Here is a 14168-nt window from a genome sequence, read left to right on the forward strand (position 1 = left end):
AACCCTATTAAGCACTTCAAAGAGAGAAGATGAGTGTAGAAGCATTCTGTGCCCCATATTTTGAGTGTTAGAGAAGTCTTATGCATATTTATGAGGTGGGTGGCATATTCACTGGACAAGATGATAACTTTCTCTCCTGAATCCTGATGGAGCAGAAGGATGGTACCTTTCAGATACCGTGACCCTCGAGAAAAACCCACAGAGGGGGAAGTGTCAGAACCACAATATAAAAGACATAACAGTGAAGCAGAAGTCTTTTGACGATTCAGAGACTTTGCTAGCACACATGTGTGGGAAATGTTCAGGAGCCTTAGATATGAAACAATGGGAACAACCTACCTGTAGCCTCAGGAGCCTTTATTCTGACTGTAAAGAGACATGGGTATCAAAATACAGGTGTAGTTTCATTATCTCCTGTGTAGCTGCTCAAGGTCTCATGACCGCCCTTTGATTATGACATTTGCTGCTCCTACTAAGAAATTCTGTCATTTAAAAAAATGTTGCTTCATCATTAAGCAGATGAGGAGGTCCAAAAATGTGAGCCTGTTTCAAACTTGTCTGATGGTCAGAGAGTTTGAGGTTACTCAAAATTGTTGACAACAACCAGGGCTACATATACTGACTCAGGATGTGGTTACTTGGTTCTTTTGACAGTAAGATAGCCCATACAGGTAGATCCACTCCTTCCTGACAGACAGTCAGCATATGCAAGAATACTTTTGCTCCTTCTTTTATATATATATTCCATTAAAAAATTCCACTTCCTTCCCTTCTTCCATTCCCCTCCTGCTCCCCCACTTATCCTCCTCCCTGTCCCTCCATTTTTAAGCGATGGCAGGGTACCTTGCTCTTTGGGAAGTCCAAGGCCCTCCCCCCTTACATCCAGGCCTAGGAATATGTGCATCCAGAAAGACTAGGGTCCCCAAAAGCCAGTACATGCAGTAGAAACAAGTTCCAGTGCCATTATCAACGGCTTCTCAGTCAGCCCCCATTGTCAGTCACATTCAGAGAATCCGGTTTGATCACATATTCGTTCAGTCTGAGTCCAGCTGGATTTGGTGAGCTCCCATTAGATCAGGCAAACTGTCTCAGTGGGTAGACTAACCCCTTGCAGTCCTGACTTCCTTGCTCCTCTTCTCCCTCATTCTGCTCTTCAACTGGACCTTGGGAGCTCAGTCCAGTGCTCTTATGTTGGTCTCTGTCTCTATCTCCATCCATCGCCAGATGTTTTGTGGTGATATGCAAGATAGTCATCAGTGTGATAGTGGGACAAGGCCAATTCAGGCATTCTCTCCTCAGCAGTCCAAGGACCTACCTAGCAGGGGACATCCCCGTGAACACCTGGGAACCCCTCTAGAGCCAAGTCTTTTGTCAATCCTAAAATGGTTCCATTAATGAAGATATCTTCTTCCATGCTCCTATATCTGCCCTTCCTCCATCTCAACCCTCCCACTCCCCTCAGCTTTCCCCATCCTTTCCTTCTCCTTTTTCTCTCCCCCCTCTCATTCTCCCACCCCATCCCCACCCTCATGCTCCCAACTTTTTGCCAGCGATCTTGTCTGCTTCCAATTTCCAGGAAGATCTATATATGTTTTTCTTTGGGTTCACCTTATTATTTGGTTTCTCTAGGCTTGTGAACTATAGGCTCAATATCCTTTGTTTATGGCTAGAGTCCACTAATGAGTGAGTACATACCATATTCATCTTTTTGGTGAACACCTCACTCAGGATAGTGTTTTCTATTCCATCCATTTGCATGCAAAATTCAAGATGTCATTTTTTTTACAGCTGAGTAGTACTCTAATGTATATATGCCATCTTACACCTGTCAGAAAGGCTAAAATCGAAACACCAATGATAGCCTATATTGGAGAGGATGTGGAGTAAGTGGAACACTCATCCATTGCTGGTGGGAATGCAAACTTGTGCAACCACTTTGGAAATCAGTGTGGTGGCTTCTCAGGAAATTGGGAGTCAACCTACCTCAGGATCCAGCAATACCAGTCTTGGGAATACACCCAAGAGATACCCAATCATACTACAAAAGTATTTGTTCAATTATGTTCATAGCAGCATTATTTGTAATAGCCAGATATTGGAAGCAACCTAGATGCCATATATGAGCTGATTCTCCCAGCTCTGCATCTCACAACTGTCTTCCTGTTAATAGTAAGGATGCTGATGGTAGGGGAGTCTACGCTTGTGAGGAGGACAGAGTATTAGGAATGCTTTGCACTTTTCGCTTCATTTTACCATGAACTTAAAACTAAAATACAACTGCTCTCTTTCCCTCTGTCTTTTTAAGAACTTCATTTTAGTAGCAATTTTCTGGCCTCTCAGAATATGTAAGATACTCAACAAATCAAAACGAACTGTGTTAAATAGAAAGAAATATCTACATAAAACACATATTTTAATGAGTCTGAAGTACTGTTCTCTAAGTTTTCTTAAGATTTATTTTAAAAAATTTTAATTATGTATAGGTGTGTGTGTGTGTGTGTGTGTGTGTGTGGTGGCACACATGCGCACAAGAGTGCTATTTTCCATGGATGCCATCAGAGGGTTTTAGATCCTGTGGAGCTGGAGTTATGAGATGTTGTGAGCTGCCTGACATGGGTACTGGGAACTGAACTCATGTCTTCTGCAAGAGAAGTGTAGTTTTCTGATTGCTGAACCATTTCTCCAGCTTATATATATATATATATATATATATGTATATGTATATGTATATGTATATGTATATGTATATATATGGAAAACATAACTTATCAGACTCTGTCTGTCTATCTATTATCTATCTATCTATGTATCTATCTATCTATCTATCTATCTATCTATCTATCTCAGTTTTGTTCTCTTTGTTACAGATCTTCAGGTAAGATACAGCGAATCCCTTCAATGCTTACTTTGGTTCATTTCACAGTGTCTGTTTCTCTTTGTGATGCTGTTTATTATAACATGGTGAGATCAGACAATGGAGAGTCAACAGGGCTGTGCTCATTCTGAGTGAAACAAAATAGGCCAAACCCTCAGGAACAAACCAAATTCTAACTTATCATCAAAACCATTTAGAAGTGTTAATAGGTTAAACATTATTTCTTTGTCAGAGGTTAGGAAGACATAGAACTTACAGCATTTGTACAAATTTGCATGCGGCTCAGATGAGAGGTGAACAAAGGGCAGTGCATTCTAAACTGAGTCTAACAACCTCAAGCCATCCCGAGGTGCTAACTGATATCTGCTTTATACGTATTTATGTGGTATTTTTGCTCATGAAATTAATGCCATTACTTGAAATGGTTGCAATTTGTGGTTGAAATATTTGTGATAACATCAGCCTGAACAGGAAATCCATGTGGGCAACCAAGTGTTGAATGTACACTGTAGAGGAGCAGGTGAGGAAGGGTCAGAGGATTGCCCAGAGCAGTGGGGGATGGTGGTGCAAGTTGGCTGTGAAGGAAGGCAGAGACAGAGAACCTTACATGTTCTAAAAGAAGGAAAAGTCATATGTTGCTAAAGGTGGTCACCTTGAAAACGGATACATCTTCCATGTAGTAGGTGGTTTATGTATCTTCCATATAAATAGCAGAGTTTAGCTTCTGAGGTCAGCGGGACTTTGGGGTCTGGAAAACATAGATTGTTGTCAGGAACTGTGGTGTAGAAATGACTCTAAATCATTTCAGAGCAAATCTGTCGGGTCACATCAGTAAAAATGGTAGAGTCAGAAGCCCAGGAAGCTCTGTCCCTCCATCCAGGCAACAACTAAGCTGCCCTCAGTGCACATTATCAGAACTGTGAGACTCAGTATAAGCAATGAGAGGAGAGCTGCTGGAATTCGGGAAGAGAGGGGTTGGCATCTTAACTCACTTACCTACCACTCCCCTCCTGACTGGCTAGTGACCACTGAACTGGAAGCAGGGTCAAGGGTCCTACTTTGCAGAATTGTCTTTCATTTTTATCTGTCAGAAATACAAATCTAAACCACCTCGAGGCTTCATTTCATCCATGCCAGAATGGCTGAGATCAAATAAACAGATTACAAATGCTGACGTGAATGTGGGAAAGAGGAACTTTTCTTCACTGCCGGTGAGAGCATAAACTGGTGTGCTTACTATGGAAGCAGAGCTACCACATGACCCAGCTAAACCACTCCTGGGTGTATGTCCACAGGATATAATATCACAGCAAAAAGATATCTGTGCATCCATGTCTGGTGCTGCATTATTTGTTATAGCAAAGATGGACTGTATCTAGATGTACATCAACAGATAAATGTAATAAAAGTGCTATATGTATACACAATGGAATTTTATTCAAGTACACAGAAATTTATCTGAGTATGGATCTGGAAAGCAGTAAAATAAATATCTTACTTAGACAAAATAGACCCTAAATTTTAATGCTTATATATACGTAAATAAAGGGGCATGACTATGAGTATGTATAGACAGGCGATTATTAGATTATTACAGGAAGTATTGAGAACGTGGAGGGGGTCACATGTGACATGAGAGTGGAAATGAGACTACTCATGGTGGGAGGGCAGAAGGGAGGATGAGGAAGAGGGGTGTGGTGAGGGAACCAACAAAACGAATTTTGTCTGAAAACATCCACGATAGTAGGTTTCCATACCACCCCTCAAATGCCCCTCAGTTCTAGTTGTCTTTCCTGGAATTCCATGTACCCTACCCCTCCCCACCTGATCCTACTGCTCCCATTGGCCCTGCCTCCAGTCCACCCTTAAAATGTATTGCTATTTCCTCCTCCAAGGGAGATCCATGTTTTCCCTCAGTCCTTTCCTCTATACCTAACCTTCCCATATCTATGGTTATAGCTTGGCTCCTATTTATTTAATATCTAATACCCACATATAAGTGAATAGAATACATACCATGTATGTCTTTCTGGGTTTGGGTTACTTCACTCAGCATGATTTTTTTCTACTTCCACCCATTTGCTTGCAAATCTCATGATGTCAGTTTTTTAAAGAGAGCTGAGTAATGCTCCATTGTGTCAATGTACCACATTTTCTTATCTGTTCCTCAATGTAGGAACCACCTTGGAATATATCAAAAGGACACTTCATCCTGTCACTAAGGCACTTGCTCAACCATATTTATTGCTGCTATATTCATAATAGCCAGACACTGGAAACAATCGAACTATAATTCATAGTCCTAAGGGTGATTTGGAAACCTAGTATTGTAGAAACTTCCTCTGTGCTATATAGTAGGCTTCATTACATAGACTCAGTGATAGTTCAACATATGAAAAAAATCTGTCAATGTAATACACCATATAAACAACCTAAAAGAAAAAAACAACATGATCTTCTCATTAGATGCTGAAAAAAATCTTCTCATTAGATTTTGAAAAAGATTAGGGATACAAGGAATATGTATAAACATAATAAAGACAATATACAGCAAAACAACAGCCAACATTAAACTAAATGGACAGAAACTCCCACTGAAATCAGAAACAGGACAAGGCTTTCCACCCTCTCCATATCTATCTCCATATCCATCCCCGACTTCAAACTTTACTATAGAGCTACAGTCATAAAAACAGATTGATAATTGGCATAAAAAGACAAGAGGACCAACAGATTCAAATCTAAGACCTGGATATCAACCAACACAACTAAGTACACCTGATTTTTGATAAAGAAGCTAAAAATATAAAATGAAAATATCTTAAATGAATGCTGCTGTCATAACTGGATATTGACATGTAGAAGAATGCAAATACATCCATATAATATCCCTATGCACTAAACTCAAGTCCAAATGGATCAAAGACCTCAACATAAAACCAACCACACTGAATCTCATAGAAGAGAAAGTGGGAAGTAGCCTTGAACACACGGGTACAGGAGACCACTTCCTGCATATAACTCCAGAAGCACAGACACTGAGAGCAGCAATTAAGAAATGGAACTTCTTTAAACTGAGAAGTTTCTCCAAAGTAAAGAACATGGTCACCAAGACAAAATGGCAGCCTACAGAATGGAAAAATATCTTCACCAATTCCACATCTGACATAGGGCTGATCTCCAAAATAAACAAAGAACTAAAAAGCTAGGCATCAAAGAACAAATAATCCAATTAAAAAATGGGTCATACACCTAACAGAGAAGTCACAATAGACGAATCTCAAATGGCCAAAAGATACTCAAGGAAATTCTCAACATCCTTAGCCACAAGAACAATGCAAATCAAAACAAATCTGAGACACCATTGTACAGCTGTCAAAATGGCCAAGATCAAAAACACTGATGACAATTTATGTTCAGAAAAGATGTGGAGTAAGGGGAATACTTCCCCATTGCTTCTCGAAGTGCAAAGTTGTACAGCTGCTTTTGGAGTCAGCATGGTGATTTCTCAGAAAATTGGGAACCAATCTACCTCAAGACCCAGTAATACCACTCTTGGGCGTATACCCAAAGATGCTCAATCATAGCAAATAATTGACACTTGCTCAATTATGTTTATGTTCATGTCAGCATTATTCATAATAACCAGAACCTGGAAACAACCTAGATGTCCCTCAGTGAAAGAATTGATAAGGAAAATGAGTTACATTTACACAGTGGAGTACTACTCAGTGGTAAAAAAAAAATAACATTTCTAAATTTGCATGCAAATGGAAGAATAAAAAAAAACATACTGAGTGAGGTAACCCAGACCCATAAAGAACATTATAATATGTAGTGACCCATAAATGGCTTTTAAACATAAAGCAAAGAATAACCAGCCTACAGTCCACAACCCCAGAGACCCTAGACAACAAAGAGGACCCTAAGAAAGACATAATATATGCGTCTGCCTAGAAAGGAGAAAAAAAACCAACATCTCTTGAGTAAGTTGGGAGTACTGGGGGCAAAAGGGAGGGTGGAAGGTGAGTGAGGAAAATGTTAGCTCAAACAGAAACAAAAAATAAAAGTAAATTAAAAATATTGCATTGAAAGAGGAACTGCCATAAAAATATATCTTAATGTTTTAATTTAAGCTTTCACTTCTTTCTTCATCACTCAGCAAACATCACTGCTATTTCTTCCTGTGCAGGCGTAATCATCCAAAAGCACAGAGAATGCGGATGAAGATAAAATAGGCAAAATGAGGAAGAAAAGTCAACTTTAAATCTGGTGAACTGAGCTCAACGTTGACCTCGAGGGACAGATTCACTGAGCCCATCCAGAGCTTATGGTGATTTGTGTTTAACTAGAATCCACTCCAGATGAACTCTGTAGGGAGGACCTCGGCTTTGAGGTTACTGATCTTCTTCACTATTTTGGCACCTGGTGGGAATGGTAAGTGTGACATTCTGAGATTTTTAGGAAATAAAATTATCTTTCAACCTAACACTGGACTATGATAATCCTCCTGCCTTCGTCTCCTGACTCTGGAATTACAGGTTTGTTGCAGGTAACATAGCCTCTCTAACATTCATACTTTAAAACTTTTTATTTTATTTTCAATTTTTTATTTATTTTACATACCAACCACAATTTCCCCTCCTGCCTTTCCTTAGGCTTCCTCCTCCACCTCTTTTTTTACCCCCTCCCCATCCACTCCTCAGAAAGGGCAGGCCTCTCATGGGGAATCACAAAGCCTGGCATATCAAGTTGGGGAAGGACTCTAAAAAGCCATAAAGCTGATTATTTTCAATAAGCAGGTTTTCTACCAATATTCCATGGGTATTGTTAGTCATTATCATGAATTTCAGGACTTGAAACTCCCTGAAATAAGTATTTTACTAAGATGTCTTCCTTGTCTCATCTGTAAGATTGACACATATCAAAAAACAAAAACAAACAAAAATCCAAGGAAGCAAGCAAACAAACAAAAAATGAGAAAAAAATCTCTAAGAAGGGAAGCGCTGGGATCCAGAGTAAAGTGGAGGCACTGGACTCAGGTAGGAAGGGACAGTCCTCCGTTATAATAAGGGAACAAGGGACGAGTTGGCCACAGGATGCAGATCAATTGTTGGGTTGGTGTTGTAGACTATGGAGTCTGTCTTAAAGCATATGAGGTAAAGCTGTTGGAAGTTACCAGTGGAGAGAGGGGCAAGATAAGGAGTGGAGCCCATGAAATAACCATTTCAAAGATGGGACAGGCCAGGCTGTTAGCTAAAGAGGTGGAACTCTAGTCTGAGTTCTGCTTCACCAGAACCACAGATCCTAAGCAGACTGATCAGCATGAAAGCAAATTGACTTTTCTCCCAAGAGAAAAATACCAGTGTATTTCCTTCTATGTCAAAATGTATAAAATATAAGTATGACATAAAATACAGAAGTTAATAATCCATTTTCAACATTAAGAAAACATGAGAAGCAAATTTAACCATCTTCAAGTTTTTAAAAACTACTTACATATGTATTTAGTGTGTGTGTGTGTGCACCCAGGACACAGCACTTGTGTGAGGGTCACAGGACAACTGGAGGAGTTTGTTCTCTTTTTTTACTTGGGTTCCAGGTTTCAAGTTCAGGTCTCAGCTGAGGCTGCATATGCCTTTACCTGCTGACTCATCTTGATGACCCCTAACCTTCTTACATGTATTATGATCCAGCACAAAATCAACTTTGATAAATGTACCTGGGTCACTTGAAAAAATAAACATTATGTACATTGAAATTGTTTTTACGAATGTCTCTTTGGTCACTGTAATTAGTACTCCTATTAATATGTTGTAGGTCTATACTACTTTTTAAAGTTCTGATTGCTTGGTGCATTTCTGAGGAAGAGGAGTCACAACCTCCATGTATGATTATGAAACCATCTATATGCCTCTTTAATTTAGTTAAATTTTGCTTTATGTGCTTTAAAATGACTAGTATCCCTTTGTACTTTTGAATAATTTTCCTTTTATTATTATAGACACAGGTTTCTTTTGTTCCCTCTCCTTCGTTCCCCTCTCCCATGTATGTGCAGTTAATATTTTGCTGCCAGAAGTTTCTGGTGTAGTTACATGGCATTTCACATTATCACCATCGATCCCGTAACTCCTTGTCAGACATGGTTAAAAGAATGACCCATGGGGAAGAGTGAGAGGCTCAAGGAGAAAAGGCAGGGGGCCTTTTACCTCAAATGCATTTTGTTTCCTGGGTTGTTCTTGGATGTGATTTCACGACTCCAGTGTTAAATGTTTATATTTAATTTATAAGACATGTTTATTCTTGTTAGATGTCAGATCATAACTACATGATTCACAAAACCAATTTGGTGAAAGGATTGCTGAGTGCTGTCCTCAGTGTCCCCCGAATCTGGATATGGCCTTCTGCCTTGCTTTCATGCTTTCCCAGATACCATCTACAGGATGTGCCAGGCATTTGTATTTAAATTGGTCTGTCCTGAGAAAATTCCGGAAAAGGTCTGCTTTGTCAATATATTATGTGCTTACTGGCAATTATTTACATGTCTTTATGAACTCAAGCAGTCTTCCCAGGATCACTATTTCTTTGTTACATTAGTATATGAAAGTATATTCTTTCTTTCTTTCTTTCTTTCTCTCTCTCTCTCTCTCTCTCTCTCTCTCTCTCTCTCTCTCTCTCTCTTTCCTTTTTGTTCTGGCAATGCTTAAGCATGCATGGGCAGCCTGTTTATGGCAGTTCTCCAGTTGTTCCTATCCTGGACTCTTTTGATATAGGGATGACAGGAAGTTGAGGTGATAATTAGTGATGGAGGTGGGTCTTGTATCTTATCTGTTGCTTTCATTGGCTAATAATAAAGAAACTGCCTCGGCCCTCATAGGACAGAAAATTAGGTAGGTGGAGTAAACAGGAGAGAATGCTGGGAAAAAGAAGCTGAGTGAGTGAGTCGCCATGATGCTCCCACTCCAGACAGACGCAGGTTAAGATCCTCTCTGGTAAGCCAGCTCATGGGCTACACAGAATATTAGAAATGGGTTAGAACAATATGTAAGAGCTAGCCAATAAGAAACTGGACCTAGCCGGGCCAGGCAGTGTTTGAAAGAATACAGTTTCCATGTAATTATTTCGGGGCATAAGCTAGCCATGCGGGCGGCCGGGTGCCGGGGACGCAGCCCTGCCGCTCCTATTTCAACAGATGGCGCCCAACGTGGGGCTAAATCCACTTAAAAACCTGAGAAGCCTTAAAAATAAGGGAAACAGAGTTTAACACAGATTTTTGCTGTTTTGTTGGTGACATGCTGTAGAGAGATTCCTGATTCAGCAACAGCAGCAGAGAAAAAAAGCTGCGTCATTTTAAAGCGCGGCTTCCTGGTGCTATGCTGCCAGCGTGAACTCTGGCTTTAAAGCATTTCAAGGCTTTTATGGGACTGGATGTTTCTGTTCCCACTTGGGATCGGAGGAGATTGCTCTGAGACCTGCCGATGGCTCAGCGTTCCCTGCCTACACCTGGGCAGATGGCGGAATCAGGCTTAGGCAGGCGGAAGAGCATGGCGGATTCCTGCTGCCATACAGAGACGCGTTTTCAGACTGCGCAGTGCTCTGCGTGTCAGATTTGGCTGTAACTTGGATAAAAAGAGTTTCTGTGCTGCACACTCAGTCTCAAAATTAAATTGCTGATTGCGGCTCCAATGTAAACTGCTGTTTGCCTGTAACTGTGCTCAGCTCAAAAGCACCAAATGACTCTGAGGCAGGAGCGGCTGCTCCTTGCTGAACTGTGCTGATCTCAGGCAGGAACTACCGTAATTACCTTAAAACCGTGCAGTTAAGGTTTAGACTGGGCAGGACACAGGCAGTACCGTATTACCTATACATGGTGCAACTTAAGTTTTTAAGAAATGCTTAACATTTTAAGAAATGCTCCTGGATAATAAAAAAAAAAATACAGATTCACAGTAAAACAGATTCAGACACCGTTGGATGAATGTACGTAGGCTTGGGGAAAAAAAGAGAATATAAAGAATAAAGTTAATGTCTTAAAAAGAAAAAGGGTAAAGTCTTTAAAGAGACAGAGTACAGAAGTACAGATAGTTATAGATTAAGAGAAATAAAGAAAAATAAGCCACGTAAAAATGAAAAATTCACAGAGAGTCTGGATTATGTACATTGTGTTTTCTTTAAAATTTTTGACTGTGAAGGAGCTAAGTACAAAGAGACATTTTATTATATGGGCTGCTAAGCTGAACCTGCACATATGTTCTAAAGGTATCTTGACTTCAAAATTTGGATCTAAGGATATGATGCTTTGGAGAGGGTCTTCTTTTGTTTCCACAGAGGATGTGACCCTATGGATTGCATCTATCCCGGTATGGTATGATAGACCACGCCCTCCTGAAAGGTTGCTGTGAACACCCTCAAAAAATTACTTCACTCAACTGCCAACCGAGATGAACCTGACACACAGGTTACACCCTAAATGATCTGATTAACAGTGCCCCCATTCAGCAGGAAGCAGTTTGGAGAGAAAAAACTACGCCCATGTTCCCAAATATTGTTTATAAATGTTCTTTTACATTTAAAGGGGGATATGATATAGATATGAATAATTTGCATTGGTATGGATTTTAAGGTCAATTTTGTTATATGTATATGTATTTTTGAACTTGATTAAGGTATTGTGATTATGTAGTTCACTTAAAATGTAATGTATAATTAGGAAATATAGGTTGTTAATGGATAATCATTGCTAATAGTTAAGCTTGTAGTCATGTTAGTTAGATTTTCTAGATATATAGAGATATATTTCAATTAGATAGGCATTCTTCATATCTTTCAAAGACTGCAGAATATGGCATTTAAAATATTTTAATAACTTAGGACTTTTCATGACAAGGAGACACGTCTGCTCCTGGCAGCACCAGCTACTTCAAGAGGAAGATGGGCATCGAAGAGGATCCTTATGGAGTTGGATAGTCATTTGGGCAAGAAACTGCTCTTGCCTGGACTGTTGCATAAACTGGACACAGAGAACCCTCAGAGAGAGGACTGCTGAACTTGCCTAAAGGTGAGATGGTCTTTCGGGGTTCCTGATTCATGAAAGAGTCTACAAGACATTCTACAGAACACAGCAGAAAGTGACTGAACTGTCTTTAAAATTTCCTGCTTCATGGAAATGTATCTGGATACCATGGGCCTGTAGGCCGAAGATGGATGCCCCAACGGTACAGAGGAACTTTGGGTGACTGTCCAGGCAGCGAGATGTCTCTGTCATTTCTAGAGTTTTCTTATTTCTTGTTTACTTAGATAATATTATATCCTTCTGGAGTCTTTGATGGAGTTGAAGAATAAATAGTTATAGTTTTCCTTAGTTATGATAAGAGATAAAATAGATATAAATATTGTAACTGTAATTCTTACTTGATAACTGTTTTGTTATATGTAATTTTACTATGCTAAAGTTAAAGCCTTTCTTTTTTGTTTAAACGGAAAAAGGGGAAATGATGTGGGAATGATTTCTTACTAATAAAGAAACTGCCTTGGCCCATTTTATTGGATAGAAAATTAGGTAGGCGGAGTATACAGAAGAGAATTCTGGGAGAAAGAAGGTTAGAGGAGGAGTCGCCATGATGCTCCCACTCCAGACAGATGCAGGTTAAGATCCTCTCTGGTAAGCCAGCTCATGGGCTACACAGAATATTAGAAATGGGTTAGAACAATATGTAAGAGCTAGCCAATAAGAAACTGGACCTAGCCGGGCCAGGCAGTGTTTGAAAGAATACAGTTTCCATGTAATTATTTCGGGGCATAACCTAGCCATGCGGGCGGCCGGGTGACAGGGACGCAGCCCCGCCGCTCCTAATTCAACAAATTAGGACCAATATTTTAGGGTCTCTTTGGAAAAAGGGCATAGACTCAAGTCTGGCTACTTCCTGTGGGCATGGGGCGACATGGGGGTGAGAGAGCTGGGTGTTGGTGGGTCCATGTTCAGTGGGAGGTGTGGCTGGAAAGGTATCCTGTTTGCTGTCATCCCTAAGATGCCAGACATTTGTTTCTTGACAGAAGTAAGAAGGCAGGCATCTAGGAGGAAAAAATATTGTTATTATTGGCTCTATGAAATGGGGCTAGCCATGGGATGAGACATAATAGCAGAGGAAACCAGATTTTAGTTAGCACGTGTCCTTGATCCAGAAGAGTCGGAAGGTGTCCTTGATCCAGGAGAGCTGGTACCAGTGAAGTCCCAGGAGCTGGTACAGGTGTTTTGGTGTTGTCCTTGGAGCATTTTGTAGGTTGTTCTTGACGTAAGCAGTAGGAATAACCTGGAAAATATACTTAAAACTGGCTGGGATTAAAATCAAAAACCTTGGATTTTACCAGACCTGATTTTGGTGTAGTGACAGAACTTTTCCAGGTACCTGTAAGAGAACTGGAACAGATTTTATATCTTGGTGTCATAAATTAGAAGACTATTAGAGGAAATTGGGAACTCTGAACCTCTGAAGGTTGAAACCTGTTAATCATGGACTATGAAGCCTGGGGATGGCAGGTCTTCTGTCTTCTTGGAGAAACCATAGGGTGCTGCAGAAGCTGGCATGTCTCTGTGCTAGAAGCTCTTTTATTGTTAAAATGCCATGATCTCAGAGCTATAAAGGCACTTGAGAGCCAGGTACCATCACTGGGCACATAAACTAAATTTTTAGAGCTGTTTTATTCTGGAAGCACACATACACAAAACTTAAATTTACATCACAAAACCCACAGTTACACACTTATAGAAACACACTGTGGCCACATTATTTTAACAGAGAAACAGATAGGATAGCTACAGGCACCTGTGTCAACTAACTAGGCGTTGCAAGAGAGAACAAAAACATAAGGACGTAACATTTTTTGTAAAGTTTTAGAGTGGAAGGATGGTGTGTGTGTGTGTGTGTGTGTGTGTGTGTGTGTGTGTGAAACGGATTTGCTGTCAGCAGAGAAGGGCGGGGCAGCATTGGAGATGCCAGAGTGGTCTGAGTATGGATGGCAGATGAAGGCGTAAGTCACGAAGAAGGCCACACCAGTTTGGAGTTAGGATTAATAGGGTGTTATTTATTTAAAGGGGAAAAAACTTACGGACAACAGCCGTCCCAGGCAACAGCCATCTGCACAACCAGGAAGGGAGTCTAGTCTCCGGCGGAGCAGGAAGTGAAGAGAGTGAGCAGAGGAAATAGCCGCTTTTTTAAAGGGAGAGAGGCCACGCCCCAATGGGCTGGTATCACAGCAACTATTGGTTGGAGGGGCGGAAGGACCTCCCGCAACA

The 14168-nt window shown here is 40.4% G+C and overlaps 1 protein-coding gene across 1 annotated transcript in view; it reads left to right on the forward strand.

The window, feature by feature from the left end:
* The first annotated feature begins 7187 nt into the window (after nucleotides 1-7187).
* LOC126505763 (cell surface glycoprotein CD200 receptor 2-like) overlaps nucleotides 7188-14168 on the forward strand; it is a 24194-nt gene continuing 17213 nt past the window's right edge. The window contains exon 1 of the mRNA XM_050149007.1: nucleotides 7188-7312. Within this exon, the coding sequence (XP_050004964.1) occupies nucleotides 7240-7312 (73 nt within the window). The 5' untranslated portion in view covers nucleotides 7188-7239. The remainder of the gene's footprint in view (nucleotides 7313-14168) is intronic.

This window comes from Alexandromys fortis, unplaced genomic scaffold (genome assembly GCF_014885135.2).
Source record: "Alexandromys fortis isolate MF-2015 unplaced genomic scaffold, M_Fortis_MF-2015_v1.1 scaffold_4, whole genome shotgun sequence".
In the NCBI taxonomy this organism is placed as follows: domain Eukaryota; kingdom Metazoa; phylum Chordata; class Mammalia; order Rodentia; family Cricetidae; genus Alexandromys; species Alexandromys fortis.